Source organism: Dicentrarchus labrax, unplaced genomic scaffold, assembly GCF_905237075.1.
Source record: "Dicentrarchus labrax unplaced genomic scaffold, dlabrax2021, whole genome shotgun sequence".
NCBI classification, from domain to species: domain Eukaryota; kingdom Metazoa; phylum Chordata; class Actinopteri; family Moronidae; genus Dicentrarchus; species Dicentrarchus labrax.
This window is the reverse complement of record NW_026136701.1, coordinates 24,832,728-24,860,062: the sequence shown is the minus strand read 5'-3', so window position 1 is coordinate 24,860,062 and position 27,335 is coordinate 24,832,728. Positions and strand designations below refer to the sequence as shown.

The following is a 27,335-nucleotide window of genomic DNA, read 5'->3' as shown; positions in this document are numbered from 1 at the left end:
GCTGCGACTGACCGTATGTTATGTGTTGGTTTTTAGACTCGTTTGTATTTATTTTTGGCTGATTTGCTCTTTTTTTCTTAATTTTTTCACACTGTACCAACACTTTCATACCATCCTGATTAAAAATGTGAAGATTGAACATCCTCTGTATGTATCTGTCACAGCCTCCTGTATCACAAAGTGCACTAAAGCACCAGGATCTTCCTCCGGGTCGCTCTGAGCTTTATTACGGTTAGCTTTTGGCTGCGATTTATGAAAGTGACATCTTAAGTTTCACGGATGGTTAAGAGGAGAACCGCATAAAATTGGATTTGAGTTTAAAGATATTCAGGGACGGCCAGGGCCTGTGCACCGCAGTAAAGAGGCAAACCAGTATTATTCAAACCCCTCTGAACGTCTCTAGTTCTCCTTGTCAAATCCTCCTCTGATATTTTCTGACGTTTGTTTTGATGAGGTATTAAGAATGTCGTCCTAATGATGCACAGATATTTAGTCGCTGCTTTTCAGGAGGAATAAGGCGTATATATGTGATTTTAAAACGGAAACATGTGGTGGAAACTTCAGTTATAAGTCTTAAAGTATGTATGTATCTTTAGTGGGTTTAATAACAAATACCTAGCATGTGAAGAGCAATGTTCAAGGTCACATTAAACGTATTGGACTTGGCATCAGATCTACCACACAACAATTATAAAGTCAAAGGATGTGTTGTTATACAGATATACATACTCTTAACCACCCAGATTCCCCGTTTCCATATTTTTCACTCATATCTGAAAGATACTGAGAAATAATATATAAAAATTTAGTTTGGCTTCTAATTTCAAGCAGCACGTTGGGCAGAGCGTTCATTGTTACTTTGATTCAGATGAGTTGAGGATGATTCGTAGAGGATCTGGCTCTAGAGTCGAGGTAATGACTTATTAAATATGGTCTAAAAATGTCGGATCAAAAGGATTCATTTTTAGAAAGCATGACATGACAGACGCACAAATCATCTGGGTGTTTTGTCTCCGAGCTCAATGAGGATGATTGTGGAAGGAGTCCGGACAGATAGACAGACAGGAGCGGCGTCAGATAGTCCTAAAGTGGCTGAACCGCCCACCCGATCACATTCAATGGTCAGTAATGTCTCTTTTTGTTCACTCGTCGTCCCAGCTGACCGCCGTGTGCTCTCGTCCCGCACACTTCAGTTGGAAGGAAAACAGTGGCTCTTTATCTAACAGGCACAACCTGAACGTGTGTTTCCCAGCTGTCTCAAGTAGAAGTAGATTTTGGTAGAGGGAGCTGCAATTCAAAATGCTCTCATGACCATAAATGGCTTTATTTATGGCACATTCAGGAGGTATATTAGTGTATAATCTCCTGAAAATAAGAACTGTTGTTGCCTATAGAGTAAGTTGTTTTTATCTACAGAGGGAGCGGGGCTGGAGGCATGTTGAACCGCCGTGTTTTTCACTTGTTCTTCGGCCACTATACTTTCTCCTACACGCCTGGAAGGCCGAGCTGTGTTCAGATAGTTGCAATCTGCAGGCTTGTATTGTGATATTTATCATATTGTCAGATTGTTGCCAGTACTCAGCCCCATTGACTGCCAGATGCCACACAGGCCCTTTAAGTGACTACAACACAATCATCTTCATCATATTTCCCTGTAAAAATATTTTAGGCTGACAAATATTTAGTCAGTTCTAACGCCATGTCTTTGGTATATTGGTATGATGAGCTTGGAAACACTTAAATATTACTCTTAATCATACTTATGTGATGATATTGTGACATTTTGGAGCATTTGAGCTTTTTAGATTAATAACAAGCAGAAGCAGAAGTCTGACTATAAAGGCAAGTTTATAGAAAACACAATATTATACAACTGTTGTTTGTAATGTCACATTAAGAGCATTCAGCACTACATGAAGCACAGGTTTGATTCTTTAATGCGATTAGGGAGCATTACTTATTGGTGTAATGGACTTATATGATATAAGAATATTATTCATATTACTAGTGCCACTGGTACTATTATATTAAGGCTATTACCACAGCTGTTATCAATGCTATAAACACTGGTATTGATTAATTGGTAGTAAGGCTGCAGTGTATATACGTTTCATTCGCAGAAAACAAAAACCAAAAACATCAGCTGATTTTTATATTTTCTTTGTCTCCCACAGTTGTGATGAATAAGGAAATCATGTCACGTGTGGTGAAGAAGAGGCAGGCGGACCCCAAAGTGGTCCAGTATGTGTGGGCGGCCATCGAGGTCATCCGCAACCAGAAACAAATTGCAAACATGGACAGGATCTCCAAGTAAGTTCACCACAGATGTGACGATGTACTTCTTCATGTCTGTGCGTGTCTTTCACACCACGCTGTCGAAAGGATGCTTTAAAAGGGCTGTCATAGTTTCCACTCGCCACAAAGTTGTGTCTTTATCTGCCCGTTGAGTTTCATTTAACCTGCACAGTACATGAGACATAGACCTGGCTGTAAACTGTTTTTACATTGACAGTAAACACAGAGAAGAGGGGTGTCTTGGCCCACGAGGATGTACATTTTTGAGAACTAGAGGTGAAAATACAATGTCCTTCTGCAAGGGATTTTATCTGGAAGCGAATCTTCTCAACCAGAAACCTGTTTTTGAGCCTCCATCGTGGCCGGTTTTATCTTTTGGTCTTCCTACGTGTCCTCAAGCACGGTAGTCCCTAAAAGCTCCCTGTTCAAAGGGCTTCTGGTGATTCAGAACAACATGGCGGTGACCTGAGGGGAGAAAACAGCTTCACACACGGATGTGTAATTACTCAAACCAACTGTAGTGAAAAAACACTGTCACAGATATTCAATTTACAATAATATAGAGGAGAGAAATGAGTAAAAACTCACATTTAAGAAGCTGCAAATAACTTAAAATGATAAACTGATTGTTAAAGTTGTTGCAGATTTTTATTTTTTTTTATCTTGAAAAGTGTGTTTGTTCGGGGTGAACAGGCACAGAGGTAAAATGATCACACATAATGACCTGTGTTCAATCACTAGTTGTGCTACCTTTGGCTGGTTTGTCTGCTCTGGTGGTTTGTGTATATATATATCTATATATATATAGAGATATATATATACATATATATATATATATATAGAGCCAATTGAATGAAGGTGGTGAGCTGGTGTTCATCTTTGTTTTGAATGTAGGATGCATTTTAATTCTTCCTATCATAAAAAGCTCATTATTGGTTTCCTGCAGCTGCAACTGTGATTATTTTTTCATTTAATCAAGTGTCGGATTGCATTAAGTGTTAAGTAAAATGATGCTCGACGTCTTTAGAAACCAGAGAATGTTTGGTATTTGATTTGATTCGATTTGGTATATTGATTTTCTGTTAAACGACTAATCTAATAGTTTGGCGGTGTTGTTACAGCGGGCGTTGGCTCCTCGCTGCCGTACCAATGATCAACAGTCAGATTGAGACCTGACCGGGCCTAGATACAGAGTCTGCAGCCGTTTGGGTTCATGATGCTTTAACCGTCATTATTTTATCCATGGAGGGAATCTCACGTTTGTTCAAACTATGCAAATTGATGACGAATCGTCCTCCTCCATCGACCTCGCCGATCACTCGTTCCTTTCAGTTGGCGGACGGAGCGGAGAGACTAAATGAAACACTTAGCACGTCTCATACGGCAAGTTGGCGAGCACCTTGGAGCTGGCCGCTTGCCAAATGAATACTGGCGGCAAGCGGCTGTTGTCATGGCAACACTAAGCAGCGGCACACACACACACACACACACACACACACATATATCTCCACCCTATCCAGTCCCACTGTAGCTTAATTTCACCAAGCTTTCTTTGTGGCTAAGAGGGTGATGACTTTGGTTTTATGGGAATGGAGGAGGCTAAAGTCAGCGAGGCAGGGGTGAATAATTAACTGCCCTCGCTCACATAGCTGCAAATGTACAGGAGGGTGACAGGCACAGCAGTCCGGCTGCTTCAGATCAATTAGTTCATCATTAACCGAGCAAATTGCTAATTTACTAAATCTGCTGTATCTTTAACTGACTGTAACGTTGGTGACATTTTATATTCAGAATGAGTTAGGAACAAATAGACCAACCAAAGATACAGGTAACGCCATCATCACAACATACCACAGAACAACCACAATATATAATACAATAATATCCGTAAAGATTAACCACAAGGAGACAAAACAAAAAGCACAAAACACACGTTCATCTTGCTTCTCAACTTCAAAAGTACGTTTGTTTGTAACTTAATTTTTATGCATATAAATGAAAGGAGTACACGGTAATTATTTGGTAGTTAACGCCAACATATGTTGCCCAGTAACTCGACACACAGCAGCAACGTTGAAGTGATTTAGAGCTGAAAGATTTTGTGAATTGGACTTTTTATTACCCTCAGATTGCATCAGATCGTTCTCACATATGAGCAGTTGCTGGTTTTCTCTGTCATATGTAAGCGTTAACAAAAGATCTTTGAGTTTTTAACTATTTGTCTGATATAACAGGCCCTATGAACATAACTCTGATGGGTATTCTTTATTATTGTCTCACATTTTGATCAATGAAAATAACCTTCTATTGTTTATCCGTGGAGCCTCGTGTGGGTTCCCCCCGTTAGCCCGACTGTAGGATCTTTGGTTTGAGTAATCCTGTCTGACTCATGTTCACCTCACAGACATACTACAGGCCTCTCCATTGTAACCCACAAGTAAATACAGACTCTCACCTGATTCCTCACTGACTGATTCTGTTCGCTGGCTGTCTGCCACAGTGGAGGATACATGACCTTGCTCAGAGAGGTTCACTGCCAGGCAGCAGGCAGCTGCACCAATAAAGTGGGCCATTATTTGAATCACATGCTCCCAAACTGGGAAAGTGTAGGAGCATTAGAGGTGGAAATAGATGAGAAACACTGCCTCTGCTTGTAATTTCGACCCACATGTATCTCTAATCTGTTTCTTGGTAGTATAAATATAATTTATGGAGCATCTGAGAGGCAAGTAATTTTAAGAGCATAGCATAAAATGCACGATGATGACAGTGTTGGGTCACCATCTACAGGAGGTTGAGATTTAAAATGTTCATGTTGGTCTAGCATGGAAAGATGGCTACCATTAGCACCAACTGCCGTTGCACATTGCTTAATTACTCCTCTACCTCTACCCCGCCCAGGTACCTGAGCCGTGTGTTTGGCATGCACCCTAAGGAGACTGCCAGACAGCTGAGCTTGGCCGTGAAGGACGGCCTGGTGGTGGAGACCCTGACCGTTGGCTGCAAGGGCTCCAAAGCCGGCATCGAGCAGGAAGGATACTGGTTACCCGGGGATGAGATGGTAAGTCTAACCGGTTCCTCACACAGTGAACGGTTGAATCCTTTTTCTAGATTCTGTCTTATTATTCACCAAAAGTGAGCAGGTTCATCCTTTTTGTATGTCAGGTGTTTATCTGGCGTTTCTCTGTCGGTGCCTGTGTGTTCACACTGTGAGCAAATCACTGGAAGTTAAAAGTTCTCAAAGAGCTGAATGTTTATTTACAGCTTCTTGGTTTCAGTTCCCTCCTGATGGGATTTAGTTTCATGATGTAGTTTTAAAACATTTATTAAAAAAAGATTTACAGCTGCAACTAATGATTATTTTAATTCTGCTGATTATTGTTGTGGTTGATAGATTATTAATTTGGTTTAAAATGAAACAAAAAACATCAGAAAACTGTTTCCTAGAGCCCAATGTAATTCCACTAAATGTCCAAAACCCAAAGATATTCAATTTAACGGTAATGTAAGACAAGGAGAAGCAGACAGACATTTGACGAGCTGGAACCAGACAAAGACTACTCAAATGATTCATCAGGTTCTTCAAATAGTTGCAGATTAATTTTCTATTGATAAACTAATCAACTAATTGTTCCAGCTCTATAAAGGTTACAATAATAAACAAAATCTCAAAAGCACTTGAAAAATGGCTGTTGTAACTTTTAAATTTTATTAATAAGAGTTATTTTGTGTTTGGTTTAGTTGCTTCAGTTTATAACGGAGATATGTGACACATCTGATGTGTGTGTGGGCGTCCTCCCCCTTTTGGGAACTTGAAACATTTTGCATTGACAAACTTACCACAGGGGCCATGATTGAGACCACCGCGTCCTACATCCTGTAGCATCAGGACGTAGCCACCCATCTGTCGGGTTGCTCACAGTGTGAACACAGTGTTAACAGTCACAGCACGCAGACATTACACGGAGCAAACATTACTGTTGATCAGCGATGATGAAGAAGGATAAAGTTAAGAAATAAGAGCAGATAAAGAGAGATATTTTGGCCAAATCAAGGACTTGAAAATGTGGAACCAGCCATTAAACAGCTGTATTACCTCTTGACTTGCTCAGGCAGCCGGTTGTGATATTAATATTTTTCTCTTGTCATTTGAAGTCCTTGTTTTCATTTCCTCTTATTTCCCTTGTTAGTTGTGAGGAACGGTGATGCTTTCACTCGTCTCTGTCACAGTAGCTCTGCACTCAGTGTGCCATTTCACAGCGTATCAGCACTACCTGGGGACAATCCTCATGTTTTTGTTTTTTTTTGCTATTTGTAATGCAAAGAGCACTTAATGGATTACTGTGCAAGTGGCATTAACATGTAATTGGTGGCTGCTTTAATCCCAGTGCTTTTTGCACCAGGGTGCTAACACCTGGGAAGTATCTGTTGTGCTTTACTCATTAAACTGCACGAGCACCATCTGTGCATTATCATGCAGGGAAAAGAGAAATAACTAATAATATGATAGGAAACTAAGCTTCTTCTCTCAGTTCTAACATGAACTAGTTTGTTTAAAACAGTGGTTTTAATTTGACATGCTCAGGTCTGTATTGACTCAAGGTAGATTTAGTAGATTCAGTCTTTGCATCTAAGGCTATTTGTTTTGATCGCAGGCCAGACAAGGAGCCAGGGGAATTGCGGAGCATGAGAGATTGGGGGATTTGAATAGTTGTGGGGTCTGTCTGTATTGTGTGGTGTCAGTAACAACATATTTCCATGATCTGCTGTTAAAATCTGGTCTCTCAAGACACAACACTGTTGTCCAGCGGAGCTCAGGTCGTTTTTTATTAGCAGCAGGACTTTTAAACACTTACTCTCTGAATCACTTGCAATCACAGGAGCCGAAAGCCGAGGGGAGCAAGGTAAGGGCTGCATTGTTATTCTCAAACTCAGGGTTTGTTCTCCATTTGATCACTTCATCCCCCCCCCTCTCTTAACTAACATCATTCTGTGAGAAATCGGCTCTGCCACATGCAGTGCAGTCAGGGATTTGAGTGAATCTTTTTATGCAGGTTGCCAACAGCATACAGTACGTTCTGGTTAGTGCACAAGTTGTAGGCTCATCATATAGAAAGCCCTTCAGTGCCAGTGGCGAGAAATTCAGTCGTCTTGCACTTTGTAATGCTCGTGATTACCGCTCGCTGCAGCTTCAATGAAATTATCACACAAGGTGAAAGCTGAGAAACATTATCAGGTTTCCATTTGGACATCTGTCTGCATGCGGGCCTTCAGTACAGAATTAAACACACTGCCAGAAGCTACCTGCTGTCCTTCACTTATACTGTAAAAAAGCTTCATGAAAGTCCATTGCAGCGCTGTGTCTACGTGGCCAAATTTCTTGTGGAAGTGATTTGATGATGATGATGAAATATGTGCTCGCTACTCATCTACAGATGTGCCGTTGCTTGATTTCTTTATTCTTTTTTAATAAACACACAAACACTCACTTGGTCCGGCTCTAAGCTGCGTCCAGTGCTTGGCATTCAGACACTGCCGACTAGAGTCAAATATCAAGTGTAAAATTACAGCTTGAACAGTAATTGAATCACACTTTAAATGTGAGATCACAAGCAATGCTAGCATAGCCGCAGGTTGGTAGCAAGCATCTGTGCGTTTGTAGTATTTTTGGTCTTGGTAGTTGTAGTTCTCCTCAGAGGAGGTGTGTTCTGCTGTGTTCTTAACTTCTGTCTGGCATGCTTATTTTCCCTTTTCTCTTCATTTAATTGATGAAACACGGAGGAGGTGGGGAGAGGGAAGGAAGGGGTGGTTGTGGTTTGTGTGGTTGTGCGCTTTAGTTTTCTCAATGCCTGCTTCTAGTAACCCAGCCGGTTCTCTCAGGCTCGCAGTCACTCAGTGGACAGAGTTTAAATGTGAGAAACACTGTAAAGCAGTAGAGGTAGCCCCCCCCCCCTCCTCTGCAGGTGCCTGGATTCAATCCAGCTGGCATGTGCTGTGTCCTTGTGTTGACCGCAGGAATATTTACTCGAACAGATAACCGCACATTTTACACACTGATCATAACATTTGAAATAGCAACAGTCGAATTCTTGAAAAACAAGTTTTACATGCACTGCCTCGAGTCAGATTGGATTAAATCCAGGTTTCCCCCACAGTGATTTACCTTTTTAATCTGTGAACTCACACCCTGAATTTCATTAAAACAACAATTGGATGCTTTGGTGATAGTTTAAAGTGATTAGAATCAGCGCACTTGTGATGCATGTCAATAAATATGAGATGATGTGTTGATGCACTTTGACAGTAAGAACTTAAACACTGTAAAATTACTTCATTTAATTTACTAACACATGATTCTGAAGAAGCTGAATGAACTTCCTTGTTCATCTTTACACCCTCCTCAGGGTTTTTGACACTTGTTTTTTTGAAGGTTGCTCTCAGATGAGTTTATCACAGTTGTGTAATAACACTGTTAGTATTGAGCGCAAGAACGCCTCCGCTAGCATCATAAACAGTTTATACACTCATGTAATAAAGCATTAACCCTTAAAGAAGAGGAGGAGAGGTGCTGTTTCACACAGTTAATGCTACATTCAATGTGGTTTATCATCTCAGTCAAACTATTTCCTGGGTTTCCTGAACAGAGAGAGAGAGTATACATTTATATTTCTTTTGTACTGTCACATATTTTACCATATCATATTGTCTTTTCCTTTAACATCATAGGCAGTGTTGGAAATCACTGAGCAGGACAGCTTAATGGTAATATTGGACTTTATATGAATTCTTTCATCAACGTGATTTAAGTGCTTTGTCCGGTATTTCTTTTGCTAAAAAAAAAAAAGCCAAAACAGACTTTCATGTTTGGTGACTTTATCCATTAGAAATACTGTTGTGTTCTGATATATATTGTTATTCATTTACAATGACCTGTACCGTGAGAGAGGATTTTATCCATGTTGCCCACCTGTACCTTTTTTAAGTGATATGTAGTAAAAAATAAATATAGGATTTCATTTTGAGTTTGATTATGCATGTGAGTAAATTGGTGGCTGTTGATGTGCCTCATTTGTGAAATCCACCAACCACTAACAGCCTAAATGTGCACCAGCCAAAATCCTGAAAAGAGTTTTAAAAATACAAACGTGTAGAAACCTTGGTACAACTTGTGAAGGTGCATTTTTAGACCGTCAAACTACAGATGAAGCTGGTTTACCTTTTAGAGAAGCAGGCGGTGGAGATGCATCCTGGGGTTGTTTTGTGCCGGTCATTAGAAGGCACGCTAACCCCGCTGCTCAGCCTCGCTCGGCTCTGTGGCGTGTCCCAGCTTGACGCTGACAGCGCAGAGCTGTTAACCAGAGTATGAACGCGGTGGGAAAGGTGGCTGAAGGCAACCCAACCCTCTGGCTGCCTCAACTCCTCCACCATTATCCCAGCCCCTGCCTTTGTCAGCAGCTGTTAGTCAAGGCCCATTTCTCCCTCTGCAAAGCACTGAGGTATTTCATGGATGTTTAGAGAAGTTTTTTTTTAGGTAAATTTGAGGGCTTAAATATTTTTGAACTTGGATTAAACACAGTTTTATTAGAATATATTAACTTTTTAATGAAACATTCTGATGTTTTGCTGTTATTTTAACGTTCAGTGGTACATTGTCGCTGTAATAATATCCGGTTTGTTTGGGCCCAATACTATCAGCACTCCTGACTTAACTCCCTTGCTGAGACACTCTGTCCTTGGCTCCAGCCGTTTGAAATCAGCCACTTGTCTTTCATCAGACAGTCCAACAATAGTGAAGTGCCCGTTGACATTCGACAGAACTCGAGGACCATTTCTGTGTTGTCAAGTGTTTGTGTGGGTGAAGAATCTCTCACGCTCTAAAAAGTAGAAGTCCTTTGAGGAAACTGTGGATGGATTTCATCCACGTGTGTGTATCCACACATGTAATTGCCGTTAATTGTGAACCCTGGAGAAATTTCCCCTCCTTCAGTTCTGTTCATTTGGGAATATGTGAATGGGGCGGTTGCCTCAACGTGTTCCTAGATGAACCCCTGGGAGAGAGAGTTTGCTATAAATATATGATCACGGCTGAGTATACTACTCACAAATCTGTGTATAAACCAAAGAATGACCTAAAATGTAACAATCCATAATCCTAAATGATTGTACTGCCTGAAGAAAATGTAGCCTACAAAGATTATACACCTACAATATATTGGCCAGGTTATCAGTCAGCAGGTGTATCTATATCAATATATAAATAGGAAGATGTGTCTAAGATAAGTTTTCTGTAATTTAGAAACGGTGTCTTCATTAAATAGTTTGCCCACTGGAGAGTGCTGAAACTTTAAATTTCACCGTTCGTTACATATCGCCATAATTTGTTAAGGATATAAATCACAGGAATTCTTATAAAAAATGTCGGCTATGTTCCTTATGTGCAGTGTACATACGAGAAAAAAAAACAGTCTCTGGATGTTTTTAAAAGATTTATTACAGACAGGACTTTTACAAAATGCGTTTTGAAAACATCCACAATGACCAAAAAGATAAGCTTCTCTATTAATACGTTACTTCAGGGCTGCAACTAATTATCATTTACCTGATCGACCATATCACGTATTCTTTTGGTAATTACTCTAGAGTATAAAACGCCTGGAAGTTGTAAAGACGAACGTCCCATCACGTTTCCCCTTCCTTGATCCTGGTGAGGTATCAAACAGTTGTAGCTGATCCTTTAAAAGAGCTCCCTGAGGAACCCCTGGATTTCAGAGTGTAGAGTGCTTCCTCCTGGCAGGTCCTGCTTCTGATCAGGGTCTTTGGTGTTTGCAGCCTCACTGGCAGCACGAATGTCAGAGCTGTCTTCACTCATTTGTCCTCATGACTATTTATGGTTGTGTTTGGACTCGTTTTACCCCGAGACTTCCGATGATGGCGCTCTAGTCCAGATCGGTTTGAATCTGCACGTGTGCTTTGAAACAGAAGAACATGCTGCAGCGTGAATTCTCGTGAAAGTCTTTGGTGTAAAAGACACATTCCCAATAAGATATTCTCCTCTGAGATCAATCTAGTCTGCTTCCTCCAGTCCAGTCCAACCCCAGCCCACATGAACACATGGAGAAAAAAATCAAGAAAGAGAGTGAAGTGCTTTTTATATATATTTTTTTAAGCTTTCATTGAGTGGCACTCAGTCACGACTCTCCTGCTCTCCCCTACTGAGTCGGTCCAGACTGTGAGTGGGAGGAGTTGGACTCTTGACAGGTTGAGGAGTAGTTGAATTTATAGCTGTTCATACTTCCGTCTCTGTGCCCTTCACTTGAACCCATGAATGAAAATTAGAGGACGACAGTAATGTGCGTATTAACACAGGTGTCTGCAGATTCTTAAACATAATCCAATTTTTAGACCTTAGAATGTCTTCAATATGATTTTAATTAAATAAATGAATGGATTAATTAAGTTAACGTTACTTGTGTGAAGCTAAATTTATCTTTCTCGCTTTTAAATGTGTTAATTGTGCAGAAACAACAACAAAAAAACAAAATCAACATATAACCAATACTGTAAGTATTTTTTTGCCAGTATGGAAGTGAAATGGGTCTTAAACTGCATTCATTACAGTGTTAAAAAGTCTTAAATGTAAGTAGTTGAAACCATGTATAAATAATGCACTGAATAAGTTGTCAAACTGGCCTCACTCTCATCCGTTCAGCACCTTCCAGACACGAATTCAAACGCTCCAAACATGAAGACATTTCCTGGAAATGATTCAATAGATCTTTTCTTTAAACAGATTAGTGTTTGGCAATAATTCAACCACACATATACTCATATATATATCAGGTCTTTTTCTTGCTGTTGACACCCAGCAGCTCCACTTGCTGAAAAGCTGCTCAACATTATTTTAAATGGAAGAGGAGTTTTATTATTCTCATCCATTTTTCTCTCTCAGTTCCTTTTAGCTGCTTCACAGTTTGAATTTGAGACCTTTCGGCTAAATGCTATGAACTCCACGCCGTCACCGCCTGCTGTCACTGAGAGCCGGTGTGACTTGTCTAAATTAACTTCACAAAAAATCCCTTCAGTTTCTTTATTCCTACTTCCCTGAATACCACTACTCTTCTGTATATTTCCATATTCACATTCAGGAAGATTTTAAATTTTTCCAAGGACTGTGTGAAAGTTTCTGTTCAATTTGCATTTAGAGAGCTTCTTGAGTTTAAATTAAATGGTGTATTATGAAGTTGCTGGTGAAAATACACAGGAATAAGAGTGTGCAGATATACCAGACGCTACCAGATCTGGAGCCATTGGGTGGACCAGCTGGAATTGTCTGTGCAGTACTAGGATTCGCTGGATTGGTACATTTTGGAACAACTCAAAAGTAGTGAAACATTTGTATACACCTGCAGCCACTTTAACAAGATACCAGCCAATGTTCTCTTGTATTCAGCGTTAACCTAACCTGAGGATGAAGAGAGTTGTTTCCTCCCCTGCCGTGCTTAGGCGGGTTGGAGGGGGGGGTCACCCAAACTTGTGCTCTGCCGTGTCTTCCCCTCCAGGAGTGGGAGACGGAGAGCCACGACTGGTACTGCTTCGAGTGTCACCTACCGGGCGACGTCCTCACGTGTGACAACTGCTTCCGGGTTTATCACCTCAAGTGTCTGTCGGAGGAGTTCAAGCCCAGAGACGGAGGATCCCACTGGCAGTGTGTCGTCTGCAGGGTAAGGCGGTCCAACTTGTTCAATCTTGATTATTTTTTGGGCCATTGGAGGATTAGGAAAAGGTTTTAGGGTTAATGTTAGGGAATGGGGATCAGGTTAGGAGTTTACATGTAGGTGTTCAGTATTGGTGTTTTAAACAAAAGCTGGACAATTTAAATGTATCATAAATTAATGTTTGAGAGTTGAAGCTGCCTAACAATCTTCTCTTTTGGATTTTGGATCCAAAATGTTCCTCTATTCTTTCTGTTCATCCTTCCACAGGGTCTTTAAAAAGTCTAAAATCCAATAATCCAATTGATTTTGACAGGTCTTAAGTTAACATTATCAGTTATCAGTCTTTCTTTTAAATGTGTTTTTGGGGGAAAATGTATATTGATTATGCTGCAACAACTACAAAACAAAACCAACATAGAACCAATACTGAATTTCCCTCATATCCTTCGTACCTTTTTGCCAGTATGGAAGTAAAATAGGTCCTAAACTGCATTATCATGGTCTTAAAATGTGAATTTAACCTGTTGAAACCTGTAAAACTGTGTCCTTCCACACTGCTATTACAGTGATACTTTCTCTGTCTGTACTGTACTCTTCATTATGATCATATTTAATAACATTCCTGTAACCTTTCTGTTAACCTCTTACCCCAGTGAGGGTGTTATTTTCATTACATTTAAGTAATGACTTTTCTTAGTGTCAGTATTTGTCATTGAAACCAACGTTGGTGTTAGCAGAAAGCTAATAACTACCTGTTGGTTTCACTGGAAGTTGAATGCCAACAGAGACACCTGCTTGTTTTTCACTCTTCAATAACTATTACTTATTTATACTTATTATTCTGTGTGTCTGAATATTCTTATTCCTCTTTTCACTTCCTGTCTCCGCTGCCAGGTTTCTTGCCTTTTGTATATTTCTGACATTGCATTTGTGCAAGTGTGTCTTTGTACTGGAGCGTGTGGATTACAGGGTCAGAACCCGCAATGGTTCTAAAACTTCCCCTTCTCTCTTTCCTCTTTCCCTCCACATCATCCCTCCTTCCTCCCTGCAGGGAAGTAAAAAGAAGAACCTGAACAAACAGGAGATGAGTAAATACCTGCGCTTCATCGTCCAGCGTATGAAGGAGAGGGTGAGAGCAACCTTTTATATTTATTTCTACCTCATGTATGACAGTTCCTTGTCTTATTGAATCCTCTGGCTCTTAAGTCTTGTCATATTTCTTAAGAGAGATGTGTTGAAAGCCGAAACCACCTCCATTCTCAGCAGATTTAGACTGTACTCTGCCACTGCGAGCTGCATGTTTGCTGCTTTCTGCGTGATTTTGCTTGGATTTTAAGGAAATTTGAATCATGTCAGATGAATTTTCACCATTGCATTAAAGCCAATGATTCCACGCAGTCATTACCAATAGCTGTATCACTTTTAGCCACGCTTTGGATGCCGTGCACTGGGCCTTATTGGTCAGAGTACTGTTCGGATTTTCGTTTGGATTTTCGTTTGGAAATGAGAAAACCAGAATCTGTAAGTTGTAACTGTTTCCCGACTACCATTCACAAATATGGGGAACAAAATGGGTCATTTTTTCGGTTTATTTTCTAAACAAAAAATGGAAAATAGTCCCCCCCCCCGTTTTCTGTTTTTTATTATCAACACAAAAGTAGAAAACCGCCTCGTTTCCCGATTTAGTTTTTTCTCATTTCTAAACGAAAAGCCATTGGCTGCAAACTGCACTGACCCTTATTCTTTAATGCCACAATTAGCAGCACAGGTTTGTTAACATTGTCTTACACATACCAGCCCATCCACTCAGGAACTGGGAGGCACTTAAATGTGTTTTTCTTTATTTGAATAATAAAAAGATATTAATAATAGATTTGAAACCCATTTTAACATTTAGTTCGGCCTTAAATCTGCACTGTGGTTGTGGCTCCTCACTCTCCTCCCATTACGCCTTCCTCGGTCTCTTCATCTGTTACGTCTCCATCTGCTCGCTCATCTCCTCTATCCTTCCTTCAGTCTCTCCCTCTCTTCCCTCAGTCTCTAACCTCTGATCTATAAAAGTTGTGTTAAGTCTCATTACTTTTCCTCCGCCTCTCTTGTTCTCCCCCTTCCTGTCTCACTTCATCCCACCCCTTTAAAAACGGTATTAAATCTCATCTCATTTACCCTCCATGATCCCTCCATCTCTGCTGGTCACACATGTGCCTGTGCTTCATTACTCCGTCTAACACCCTCCTCCTCCTCTCGATGAAGTATTAAACCATTATCCCTCCTGCACTTTGCAGGCAGTGGACCTGAACAAGAAGGGCAAAGACACTAAACATCCGATGTACAAAAGGCTGATCCACACTGCGCTGGACGTCTCAAACATCCAGGAGGTAACCATCATGCCCAGCATCGTTCTATAAAACCCCCAGTATCTTAATACTGGCCTAACTCTTTATCTACTTCATCTGTTTCTTATTTACGTCTATTGACTTTACTGTCTGCGATACTGAAGCATCCACTCTTAGTTATAAGGATTATCTGCTATTTTATGTGTATTTAATGATGTTTAGCAGTGGACGTTGGAGACTCTTCATATTCCAGTGTAGATTAAGAACAGTGAAAGTCTTTAGTCACACTGAATCTAAAAATATGTGTATCATGCCTGTTTGCTTAGATATGACTGAGAGTCGACACAAACACCAGTCCTCCCATTCATTGAGTGGGGGTAGTCAGTGGCGGGGGGGCTGCAGGGGATGCTGAAAAGAAAAACAAAAAAGTTGAAACAGAATCAAATTTTAGAGAGACGTTGAACTGCAGTGGCCAATCCAACGTTAGTACCGGTTCCACTGCTCCACAGTGAGCCAGAAACATCCCTGAAACCAGGTGCTATCCAGGCGGAGGTCGTTAAACAAACTGTGAAACTCTCCCAGTTGTGTCCTCGCTTTGTTTATTTCGTGTACCCAGCTTCGATGTGTGTCCGGCCTGCAGTCTGTGGGTTATGAGGAGAGCTGGTGAGGAAGCATCAGAGAAATAAAACCTTATCTTCTGCTTGTTTCACACATTTTGATGCAAATTGCAGCAATCAGGGACTCTGGGGTTTAAAGTACCTTAACTGCCTCCACGAGGTGTGTCAGAGCTTCAACTCTACAGTGCCCCCCCCCCCCGGAGACGCCCGATCACAGATTACAAATCTCTGGATTAAACCAAAGATTATTAGTATTAGATATTTATCGGAACTGCTCAATGTTTTATTCACTTTTTAAAAATATTTTTTTCATTTACTGTTAGATAAATTGTTGTGATTTAGAATTGTGGGTGTGTGTGTGTGTGTGTGTGTGTGTGTGTGTGTGTGTGTGTGTGTGTGTGTGTGTGTGTGTGTGTGTGTGTGTGTGTGTGTGTGTGTGTGTGTGAGGTCAGACAGGACTCTGCTGTGCTGTGGTCAGTGGTGCATCACACCCAGCCTCTGCCAGACACACTGGAGCACTGCCCAGACCTGTGTGTGTGTGTGTGTGTGTGTGTGTGTGTGTGTGTGTGTGTGTGTGTGTGTGTGTGTGTGTGTGTGTGTGTGTGTGTGTGTGTGTGTGTGTGTGTGTGTGTGTGTGTGTGTGTGTGTGTGTGTGTGTGTGTGTGTGTGTGTGTGTGTGTGTGTTTAATAAATACACTGCCCTCTCCTGGACCTCTCTCATGTTGGTCACCAAACAAACGCCCAGCATGTGAATATGTCTCTTTGTTACTCTCCCTCACCCTCTCTTTCTGACCAACTTTCTCCCTCTGTCTCTCTCACATGTTTTTGTCTCTTTCTCTGTCCCTCTCTCTCTCTCTCTCTTTCTCTCTCTCCCTGTCAGAATTTGACTGAAGGAAAATATAAAACCTTTGAGGAGTTCAAAGCAGACGCTCAGCTGATTGTTCACAACACCGCCATCTTGTATGGAGGTAGGTCAAAGTCGTACATATATAATATATATGAGTGCAGGGCTGCAAAATAATGATCATTTGTATTGTTGATTAATCTGTCGACTGTTTTCTCGATAAATCAATCAATGATTGCAGATTAATGTTGACTGTGGTTTCTTTTGCGTTTAGTTTGAAGGCTGACATTGTTGGATAGTAGTGCTGATACAGTAATATCAGTTAGTTGCACACTTATCAACCCTCCCTTTCCCGGTTTCCTCCCGGGGTCACTTCTCCCTTCAGTTCTCCTGTATTTCTCATGATTTGACACATTTTCCCTGTGCAGTGTGTATAACTGCTGAACCAGCCTATGCAGAGCTTCACTTTATTATAATGAACCCGCTCTGCTGTGGCTGTTACTGTTTCCACCTGGACAACAATGAATGAAATCCTCCCTATTTTTTACCTCTCAAGTATGATTATTATTATTATGACATGTAACAATATGTATGTGTCATTTTATACCAGATTTGTCTCCATTATCTGAAAAACAAGATGGAAAGTAATTACCAAGTGTTATTGGTTTTAAGAGATGGCGGTTACAATCTGGATAATCTGTAATCTGTAATACCTGCTGAGTGTTGTTCTGTTTGTTGCAGTTCACAGCGACCAGGCAGAGATTGCACGGCTGCTCTTCAGCGACACATGCCACGAGGTACTTCAGAGTATTAAAATGTAGTTTAGTTTTGATGTTAAGAGTTTGTTGGTATACGTCTCCTTTTAATTTTAAATTTGTGTCCAGATTTGTTCAAAAAGTTTAAGACTGAACTTTTCTTTTCTTACCCTTCTCCCTCTTTTGTCCCCTCATTCCTTCTCTCTACCTCCATCTTGTCTCCTCCAGTTGAATGAGTTATTGTTGTGTAAGAACTGTTTCTACCTGTCGAACGCCCGGCCAGACAACTGGTTCTGTTATCCCTGTGTGAGTACCAAACCCGCTCCATCAGGCCCAACTACGGCGCCCCGGGGTCAGACTGTATTTCGTAACAGATGCAGCAACACACAGTTTTATCTTTTAAATGTTTTTGCTTCTTTAACAGCAGAAGCATTACTTTTATACTACTGTTATAATTGGTAGCAGTCGTAAGATACAATTATAATTATATTTAATATTAATGTCACTAAAAAACTGATAATTTAAGAGTAGATGTTTGATCTGAGAGAGTGTGGATTAAAGCTATTCTGGAGTGGCAGATGTGGCTCTTTCATGTCAGCTCAGTGTCTCTATTGGTTACAAATACACCGCTGGGTCGTATCTTTGGTCTATTAGGTTTCTTTTTGTGTGTGTGTTACCTCGGCAGAGCCCCAACCACGACTTGGTGTGGGCCAAGATGAAAGGATTTGGCTACTGGCCGGCCAAAGTCCTTCAGAGGGAGGACAACCAGGTGGACGTACGCTTCTTTGGCCACCAGCACCAGAGGTTAGCACAGCTGGCAGACGTCACAACAACACACTGCGTCACTTCTCATAGCAGCAGTTTGTGTTACTTATTACTACAAGACATCTTTAGTTTGTTATCCTTCTCAATGAGGACTGTTACTGTTCTCACAGGTGTGCACACCGTTCATAAAGCGGTTGCACTAAATGTAGCACTGGAGCACAACAAATGGATGCCACCAGATTCCACTGACAAAACCAGTAATTTTACAACGCAGATAATCATGAAACACTTCAAACTGCGCAGAAAAAATAAACTCTCCAAGACCTGTCTTTGTTGGTCTTTCGACTGTTCAGCAGTCATTCATTGAAATGTAGTGCTGCTAGGTTAATCTCGAGCACTGTTGTCCCGGTCTTACCCAGAGCGTGGATCCCCGCGGACAACATCCAGGACATCAAGGTGAGCGTTCAGCAGCTGCAGGTGAAGCGCAGCAACGGCTGGAAGAAGGCGTGCGAGGAGCTGGAGGTGTACCAGCGCTTCCTGAGGGAAGGACGCTTCTGGAAAACAAAGATGGAGGACGCCAACATGCCACACCAGCATCTCCAGCAGAACCAGAACCAGAGCCAGAACCAGAGCCAGAACCAGAGCCAGAGCCAGAGCCAGAGTCAGAGTCAGAGTCAGAGCCAGAGCCAGAGCCAGAACCAGAACCAGCGGCAGCAGCAGCAGCAGGGCAGCGGGAGGACGGACAGGCTGGAGCGGACAGACGAAGCCGAGTCCAGCATCTCCTCCACCAGCAATGAGCAGGTCCGACATGTAAGTTGGGTCAGTTCAGTCGATGGCTGCTTCTTTAAATAGATATTGTTTTGTTCTTTTCATCTTACAAATGACAGGATGCATCATGCTGGATGTGCTGATACATGTGGCAGAATTGGGTCTTTGTATCTGGAGTTTTAAATGCAACTCATACGTCAGCTATAAACTGCAACGAGCAGCTGTGATCATGTCCCTCTGCACAGCACAGAGACGTCTCACTGCACGCTGCAAGTTAGACATACAACCTCAACCTCAGGAGCCAGGAGTCCTCGTTGTTGGGCTCCAGTACGTTAGGTTTCATCAATAACAATTGAATTTGTGCAATTGACCACGTTAAAACGGTCTTCCTGAAACCAAGTGACGAGTCAGCTACGCTTACTGTCTTCTAAGCAGCACATCTCAGTGTCGTAACATTAAAATGCATTTATTGTGAAAGGCCTTCAGGAAGTGTATGAGGTAGTATTATGCACAGCAGATTGCTGTAGCACCAGTATCTGATGAATGTAGAAGGAACCTACGTTAATATCAGGACAGACAGACAGACAGACAGGCAGACAGACAGACAGGCAGACAGACAGACAGAGGGTTCTTGTCAAAGCTACCAGGTCTTCACAGAAGATAGACAGGAGTGCAGTCTCCCACACCTGACTCAGTTTCAGAAGCACCAAATCTGGTCATCTGCCACTGGTCAGAGATTTCTTGTTCCTGCCTGCTGGATCTTTCCACATTGGGTTTGGAAGAGTGAGTGGTTGTAATCGGGCTCTCTCTTTATTTATGTGACATTTCCTTTGTGCTCCGTGAAGTTTGTTTCATCGAGCTCTTGCTGCCTAGTTTATTCTCGTCTTTCTGTCATCTTGACTTTGTTTTATTCTCCGCAGCTAATGTTCACAGACAAAGTCAAACAGCTTCTCTCACTGTCACAACACATTGAACATTCACGCCTTTATTTGTGAGTCTTGTTAACACCAGTTCAAACTTCCTCTGAGGGTTTCTCTTTGATTGTACCTCCCTATGCTGCAGACAAACACCAACCCAACGGGTAGATCACGCTTACGAGAAAAATAAGATAATAAAAGAGCAGCACAAAGACAACAAAGTCACCAGGTAAAGTGTCAGGGGAAATATATTTACATTAAAATGACACAAACTGAAATACTGTAAGGATAAATACAGCAAATAGTGCCATCTGGTGGCTGAACGTTGTTAGCACAAACATGGTACTGGTATTTAAAATTATTCATTATTCAATTTGGCTCAAAAAGACATTCTGATGCTCTCTATAGTTTTCCTTTCAGTCTTATTTTCTACTCTTCCTGGTTAATGGATTTAAGATGAATTTTCTCAAGTGATCGAAGACTTTCGCCACTTTACACAAATAATAAAACACATAATTAATAGCCTTTGGAACTGTTTGAAGATCGTAAACATCTTTTGCCTCCAGGTTCTCTCCTTATTACAGTGTTCTCAGTCTACACTGGAACAAGAAAGAAACAACTTGGTATTTTTTTTATCTTTCTTCCAGCTCAAAGGCAGCCAGGAGCCCAAGGCTAAGAAAAGTCGTCGATCTCAAATGGTCGAGCCCAAAGAAGAAGTCAGTGTAAGTTAGCCTACAGAAATCACCCTGTGGTTACACTGATTGTTATAACTGATGCATTCGTTGATATTCGCTTATTGCAGATATAAAAGAAAATATATTATTATTATTATTATTATTATAGATACTTTAAGGGTTATTAGAAGAAGAAAAAAATTCTATCCTATCAAAAATGTTTGAGTGTGTTACATTCATGTAAAACATTTCTGCTCTCTGTTACTGCTGTTGGACTCAAACACAGTATCGGGGCTTTTTTTATTTTTTTAATTAAGTATTTTTAAATTTTTTTATTTAATTCAAACACGGACCATCAATTTAGAGGATTTTTCTAAAGTTTAATACAGCATCCATTTACGCCATTTATTCGGGAGACCTCCAATTTGAGAGGATTTTGTCTTAAGGAATCTTCTAAAGTCAGTCAATTAATGATCAAATTATCAAGCTAGAATCACAATAAATGACAGTTAATCAAAGCAACCAACCTGATTCCTTCCCTTGTTCCAACTTCCAACACAGAAATGTGAGATATATGTGAAATATTCATTATTATACAACCAACTCGAGGACTCTACTTCGAAAACAGTAGAATTATTTTGTTATACAGTGATGGAAAAATGTGATGATGAAGAATTCTAGTCCATATCGTCCCTGCTGCTTTTCCATCATATAGTCATACTATGGTATTAACTTGTTTTCTATGTCAAAAACTTAAAACCTACAGCGTCTCCCATCCTCTCCTCCCCGCCAGGACCCGGAGCCCGAGATGGAGGCGGTCAGCTCCAGCCAGGAGATCCCCGTGTCCTCGGCGCCGCAGCAGCCGGAGAAGCTGTCTGTTTCCACGCAGACCAAGAAGGCCAACGGAGGGTCGCCACGCACGCTGCACCGCGGCACACAGACCAACAGCGACGGCGCCTGCCAGAACATGTGCCACGAGAAGTACACAAAGGTCTTCAATGACGTCAAGGAGATGATGAAGGCGGACAACAAGAGGGAGACGGAGAGGGTGGTCAGAGAGGCTCTGGAGAAGGTGCGTTCAAGCGCAGAAGATTGGAAACTTCTGTGTCTTGTTGAGAGTTTGAGTTAAAAAGCCAGCGTGTCCCGTCTGTCTCTGTCCCTTCAGCTCCGGGCCGAGATGGAGGAGGAGAAGCGCCAGGCGGTGAGTAAGGCGGTGGCCAGCGCTCAGGCGGAGATGGAGAGGAAGTGTAAGCAGGTGAAGGAGAAGTGTAAAGAGGAGCTGGTGGAGGAGGTGAAGAAGCTGGTGGCCCAACACAAACAGCTCATCTCCCAAACCAAGAAGAAGCAGTGGGTGAGTTCTGGACAAATCTCGAACCAGGTTTTATCCGCAGCTCAAGTTTGAATGTTTTTGACTAAAACTTTATTGTTTCATGAGCTGAAACCAGAGGCTTTTATTCAATCGCACGACCTTTCTCACAGAGTTCCTGTGTTTGTCCTCTCTCCTCAAATTGGCCAAAAAGTGAAGTTTTAAAATGGTTCTGTCATCTGGAAAATAAATTAATTTGTGACTGCTGGCGTACATGAAGTGCGATGGTTCACTATAAATTCATGGCCAAAAACAATGAAGACCTAAAAAGGGAGCTGTACCCACAGACTTCAAACAGCTTCATCCTGCATTAGAAAAGTTCAAACATCCACAGAGCTGATAGAACAATGAGAAGAAATCACTGAGATTGTCAAAAAATAAGGATTTTAAATCATTAAGGATGCATTAAAAACATAATACAGACAGAGAATTGTATAAAATGTTCCTAAAATATCAAGAAAACTGATCCCTGATCAATATTCACAGGAAATAATCTGCTCACAGTTCATCCCAATTACACAAACTTCCTGCATTAATAATTATATTTCTCTTTATAATTAGTGTTAAACAGGTTGCATGTTGTTTGTGTTGTAGCGGAGTTCCTCTCGGCCTTTCCACTGATTGAATTTGAACGTATTGATACTCGTAGTGCTGACTCACCGTTAGTGTATCTGTGTTGAACGTGAAGCTTTGTGCTGTTTCAGTGTTATAACTGCGAGGAGGAGGCCATGTACCACTGCTGCTGGAACACTTCGTACTGCTCCATCAAGTGTCAGCAGGAGCACTGGCACGCCGACCACAAACGAACCTGCCGCAGGAAGAGATGAACGAGCCCCGCCCCCCATTGGCTCTCGCCCTCTCCTCCTCCCGTCAGTCAGTGTCTACAGCGCACGCACACACACACACACACACACACAGACACACAGACACACACAGACTCACCTCCCTCCTGCTTCTCTTCTTGCCTTCCTGAAAACTTTGTGGACCCGATGTTTTCTGCGTGAAAAGAGCAATTTGTTCTTTCTTTTTTTATTTTTACATTTTGTTTTTATTATTTAACGTACCCATTGTATTGAGTTCTTTCTTTCTATATCTTCTGTTTTCTCTCTGAATCGTGGACAGATTGCTCGAGGGCACGGCTCAAAACGCGGAGTTGATTTTGTGACTTTTGATTTTTGTTTTTTTTTTCTTTTCTTTTACTGAAGTGCTAATTTTTTGAGCTTGTGTGTCGGAGAATGTGTTATTTAAGTGTTTAGTAACTGATGAGCATTAACTGAATACATTTTATTACCTGAATTTTTAAACAAAACAAACAAAAAAAAAATCACTTTTCTTACTGTAAATGCAACAAATACACACCGTCGATCTTACAGAAAAAGGAAAACATACCGTAAAGTACCATCGCAGCGTTCAACTAGCTCGGCTTTCATAGAGAAAACCTATTAAATAAAAAAAACGACAAAAAACTGCATATGATCTTAAATAGTGGACGACATGACTCACAGACGTTAATATATATTTTGCGGTGGATAGCACCTTTTATCATTTCTACCTAAAATGTCCTTAAGTCACTTATTGGGAACAGGGTCACGAGGTCGGCCTTAAAAGACGCCGACAAAATAAATCTTCCATGTACTATTATTATTATTATAATTAATATTATTATGCACATTTTTTTTTTTTTTTTTACGAGACTGTAATTTTTATGAGTCGGATAGCGAGAAAGAAACTTTTTAATTTGTTCTAAATTGGGGAAATGTACAGCAATCCTTACTGAGCTGGATCTTAGAGAGGTTCCATGATTTGACAGTTTTTTCCACTTTTTTTTTTTTTGCACACTTTTCCTTAACAACCCAAATGCTTGTAATATTGCCAAAAGAAACTCTGACATTTAGTTGAACCTATCAGAGATCTCCCTCGTCTTCGCTCTCGCAACCCGAACGTTTGCGAACGTTTTCTCGAGCGTCACCGGCGTCGTTTTTTTCTAGCGACGTGCACTCGAAATCCTCCTCCTCCTTTTTTTTTTTTAATCCTGAAGGGAACTCGCTGTGAGACTCTTTCACTGCTTATGCTGTAGTTGGTGGTCAGTGCCTGTCTCTCTTTCTTTTCTCATCCTCTTCCTCCCAGTTCATGCATGTTGATAGTTTCATAGTTTGTCTTTTTTTATCATTACGGTAAAACAAAAAAACATAAAAAAAATAAAGAAGACCAGAAGCTCGCTGGTGTCTAATAAGCAGTGACGACGGATGGACCAATATAAAACATTATGCAAATGTGAATGATCAAATTAATCTTTTCTATAGTTCTCCCTGCGCTGGATGTCGAGTGTCGATGGTGTATAAATATGGTGCTTGGAGTCTTTTCTCTCTTTTCAAAGGGGCAATAAAATTGCCAGTTTTTTTTAATTTTCTTTGAGAAGTGTGACGCTTTTAAAATTTGTTGACTGTTTCCTCAGTTATGAAGATTGACTGAACGGAGGAAAAAACTTCAGTAACTCTGTACAGACGCTGTTTTTAAACCCACAGATTGCTGTTTATAAGTTTGTGCTTCTGCTATCGTGTGGCAAATAAAATACCGTAAATTCTCTCACAGTGGGCAGCGCCTTTAATCAGGTTCCGTACAGAGAACCACTTTATATCCAGCTCCTCTTATTGTGAAAGTCCTGCTGCTTCTTTTTACTGTAAGTGGAAAAACTTCCTTCATCAGTTCAGGCGGTCGCACACAGTTTATCTGCGATATCTTCACTGTTGTGGGAAATAGGGCTTCAACAAAGTATTGTTTTTACAAAATCGATTAATCTCTTAATCCTAGTCAGTTGTTTGGTCCACAAACCCCAAAAAAATATTCACATTTCAGAAGCTGAAATTAAAGAATTTGGATGTTTTTTTTCTTTAGAAATTCCTCAAAACGATCAATAAATGATCTAAATAGTGTGAGATGAATTTAACAGTTGGCAGCTAATGGTTGTAAATGTTAGCAGTTGGTACAGGAGGAAAAATCTAATTATTCTTCCAGGAAATAATGTAAATACATCCACCAACGGATATCGACAGAATAAATCCCCAAACTACAGGCAAACTGAATAAAGTACGTAATATTTACTAAGATCTGTTTACTGTTTGCAGTTAGTTCACGAGGAATCAACGCGCTGTAAGATGTGAAACTAGGACTTCATTATGCAACTGCCAGTTAACCTCCACTGAGTTCAGACTGAAACTAATGATCCAATATGTAATGTAATAATAATAATAGTCTGTTCGACACCCAGATCCTCACATTTGAGAAGCTGGAAGCATTTATTCGCTTGTTCACTGATTCACTGTTCATTTATCCGTTATCAAAATGTTCTCTCGATCAAACTTACTAATCAATGAACCGACGGTTTGAGTCTACCTTTAACCCTGGAAGGCTCTTATTTTGAAGCATGTACAGGAAGTGTTGACTTGAATAAACGACGAAGAGGAGAAGAGACATCGGGCAATATGTTGGTAGCTGGTGGAACATTACTGTTGTACACAAACACACAATACGATCATCATCGTTTGAATCTGTCCACTTTTAGAGGATTTACGGTAACCGTTGTTCCAGACTTTCACCCACTCGTCTCTGAGTCTTTCTTTTGGAAACTCATTTAAGTGTATCACTTTAAGATGTAACATGTTATTGTACAGTTCAGCCGCAGTTTGACGTCTCTCCTCGGATCTATTTTAATATCGGATTTCTGAAAAGAGGTCTTTTAAAAATGTTCTCGTTGTGTTTCCACACCTCCGCAGGCTTTAAGGGTCAAACCGTCTGTTTCTATTATTTTTTTTTTAATCATCATTGCACTACATGTAAATAAAAAGCTCATCCTGTCAATATCTCCTCCCTCATATTATATGCACATTGTAAATTCACAGATATTTTGTTTTCCTGTACTCGCAGCGATCTGGATGACTGTTGGTTTCTAGTTTTGTACAATGTACAACCGTTCTCATATCGTTACCGCGGCGCTCCGAGCTTCGTGTCATCTTCGGCGCGTGTGTTTCTGTGAACTCCCAGCATCCCTCACACCTCGTGCTGAAAACCAGGCAGTAAACGCAAGTTCTCCCAAACACACGCCACCCTGAAGGCAACACGCCGCTTTTTTCCTCCGACTGTTTTTATATTCGTCCATCCAGCCGTAAAAAGATTTCAGTGTGAACAGTTTTATTATTTTTCTCCTGCTGTGGAAACTCTTTGATGTCATTCCAGTTTGTATCTCTGGTTTTTAACTGCATGAGTAAAAGGTGTGTGTTTCTACGGCTCCTTTTTCTTTCCGTTTGTTTTTAGTTTTTCTCTCCTCGTGTAAGAAAAGACGTAGTTGCACTCCCTCAGAGAACTGCAATATGACAATGATGTTTTTTTTGTTTTTTCTGGAACTTCAGTCGAGCTAAATCAAACGTTTGAGGCTGTTTTCAGCTGGAAAAAGTGAGTGAATCGATCAGATCGTCGCCCATAAGCAGACTTTCCACTGTTGTTATTCCACAGTGTTGTAGTGCATCATACTGTGTGAGTACTCGATGAACTCCTGCTCGTACTTCCTGAGTATTTATGTACTTGGAACTGGAATAAAACCAGTGTAAAGCTTCCTGTTCTCACCTCCTGTAGGTCATCTTCTGTTCTGTCCATATGTAAACTATTAATTGTGGCTTAACATTTTCTATGCTCCTGACCTTATTTTTTTTTTTTTTTTTTTTTGATGCTTTAGCTAGCAATATGTATATAAATATATTCTATGTGCTAACATGGAGGAAATAAATGTATCAACAAGTTCCTGTGTTTCCATTTTCTGTTATTTTTTTAAACTTTCTGAAAATGTGAAATTTACTTTATACTGCGATCAATAATGAACTGTACAGGACAGTAAAGTGTCTTTTTAAAGGCTCAGTTCACCCAAATGACATCATGTGTTATCATTTAGCTCAATTTATTTTTACATCTGCAGATAGTTTTGGTTTTATTGCTCCAGATTTCCAAAGGAATGAATGTTTGTGGCGCTCAAAGCATTAAATATATTTAAAATATTAAACATTTCTTTCCAGAAGCAATACTCCAGTTACTCTGGATGATGATTAAATGGAACTACTGTCTCTCAAAGATGTACAGTAGCTCTTAAAATGTTGACAGCTGTAACCAGGAGACCGTTTCTGGAGAGACTCAAAACAGAAGGTATCTGCACGACGAGGTACGACTGCAGGTAAGACGCAACTTCTTTCTCTTTTATTATCTGGATCAACGACAAAGAAACTGCATGCTGTATGC

General features: G+C 40.7%; 2 protein-coding genes across 8 annotated transcripts in view; one reads left to right on the top strand and one right to left on the bottom strand.

Annotated features, from left to right (window-relative positions):
- Positions 1 to 26,845, top strand: part of zmynd11 (zinc finger, MYND-type containing 11) — a 29,327-nt gene extending 2,482 nt beyond the window's left edge. The window contains exons 2-17 of one of the 7 annotated variants that reach the window (XM_051383367.1): positions 2,175 to 2,310; positions 5,197 to 5,356; positions 7,176 to 7,199; positions 9,022 to 9,057; positions 12,855 to 13,016; positions 14,062 to 14,139; positions 15,296 to 15,388; positions 16,844 to 16,931; positions 17,549 to 17,604; positions 17,791 to 17,868; positions 18,248 to 18,366; positions 18,747 to 19,146; positions 20,660 to 20,734; positions 21,480 to 21,758; positions 21,852 to 22,037; positions 22,757 to 26,845. In XM_051383367.1, the coding sequence (XP_051239327.1) occupies positions 2,180 to 2,310; positions 5,197 to 5,356; positions 7,176 to 7,199; positions 9,022 to 9,057; positions 12,855 to 13,016; positions 14,062 to 14,139; positions 15,296 to 15,388; positions 16,844 to 16,931; positions 17,549 to 17,604; positions 17,791 to 17,868; positions 18,248 to 18,366; positions 18,747 to 19,146; positions 20,660 to 20,734; positions 21,480 to 21,758; positions 21,852 to 22,037; positions 22,757 to 22,879 (2,088 nt within the window). In that variant the 5' untranslated portion in view covers positions 2,175 to 2,179 and the 3' untranslated portion in view covers positions 22,880 to 26,845. Of the gene's footprint in view, positions 1 to 2,174; positions 2,311 to 5,196; positions 5,357 to 7,175; positions 7,200 to 9,021; positions 9,058 to 12,854; positions 13,017 to 14,061; positions 14,140 to 15,295; positions 15,389 to 16,843; positions 16,932 to 17,548; positions 17,605 to 17,790; positions 17,869 to 18,247; positions 18,367 to 18,746; positions 19,147 to 20,659; positions 20,735 to 21,452; positions 21,759 to 21,851; positions 22,038 to 22,756 lie in introns of all 7 variants that reach the window. The other 6 variants (XM_051383208.1, XM_051383425.1, XM_051383291.1 and 3 more) reach the window with 6 other exon arrangements.
- LOC127355896 (tripartite motif-containing protein 16-like) overlaps positions 1 to 27,335 on the bottom strand; it is a 167,438-nt gene that overhangs the window by 40,068 nt on the left and 100,035 nt on the right. The window lies entirely within an intron of this gene.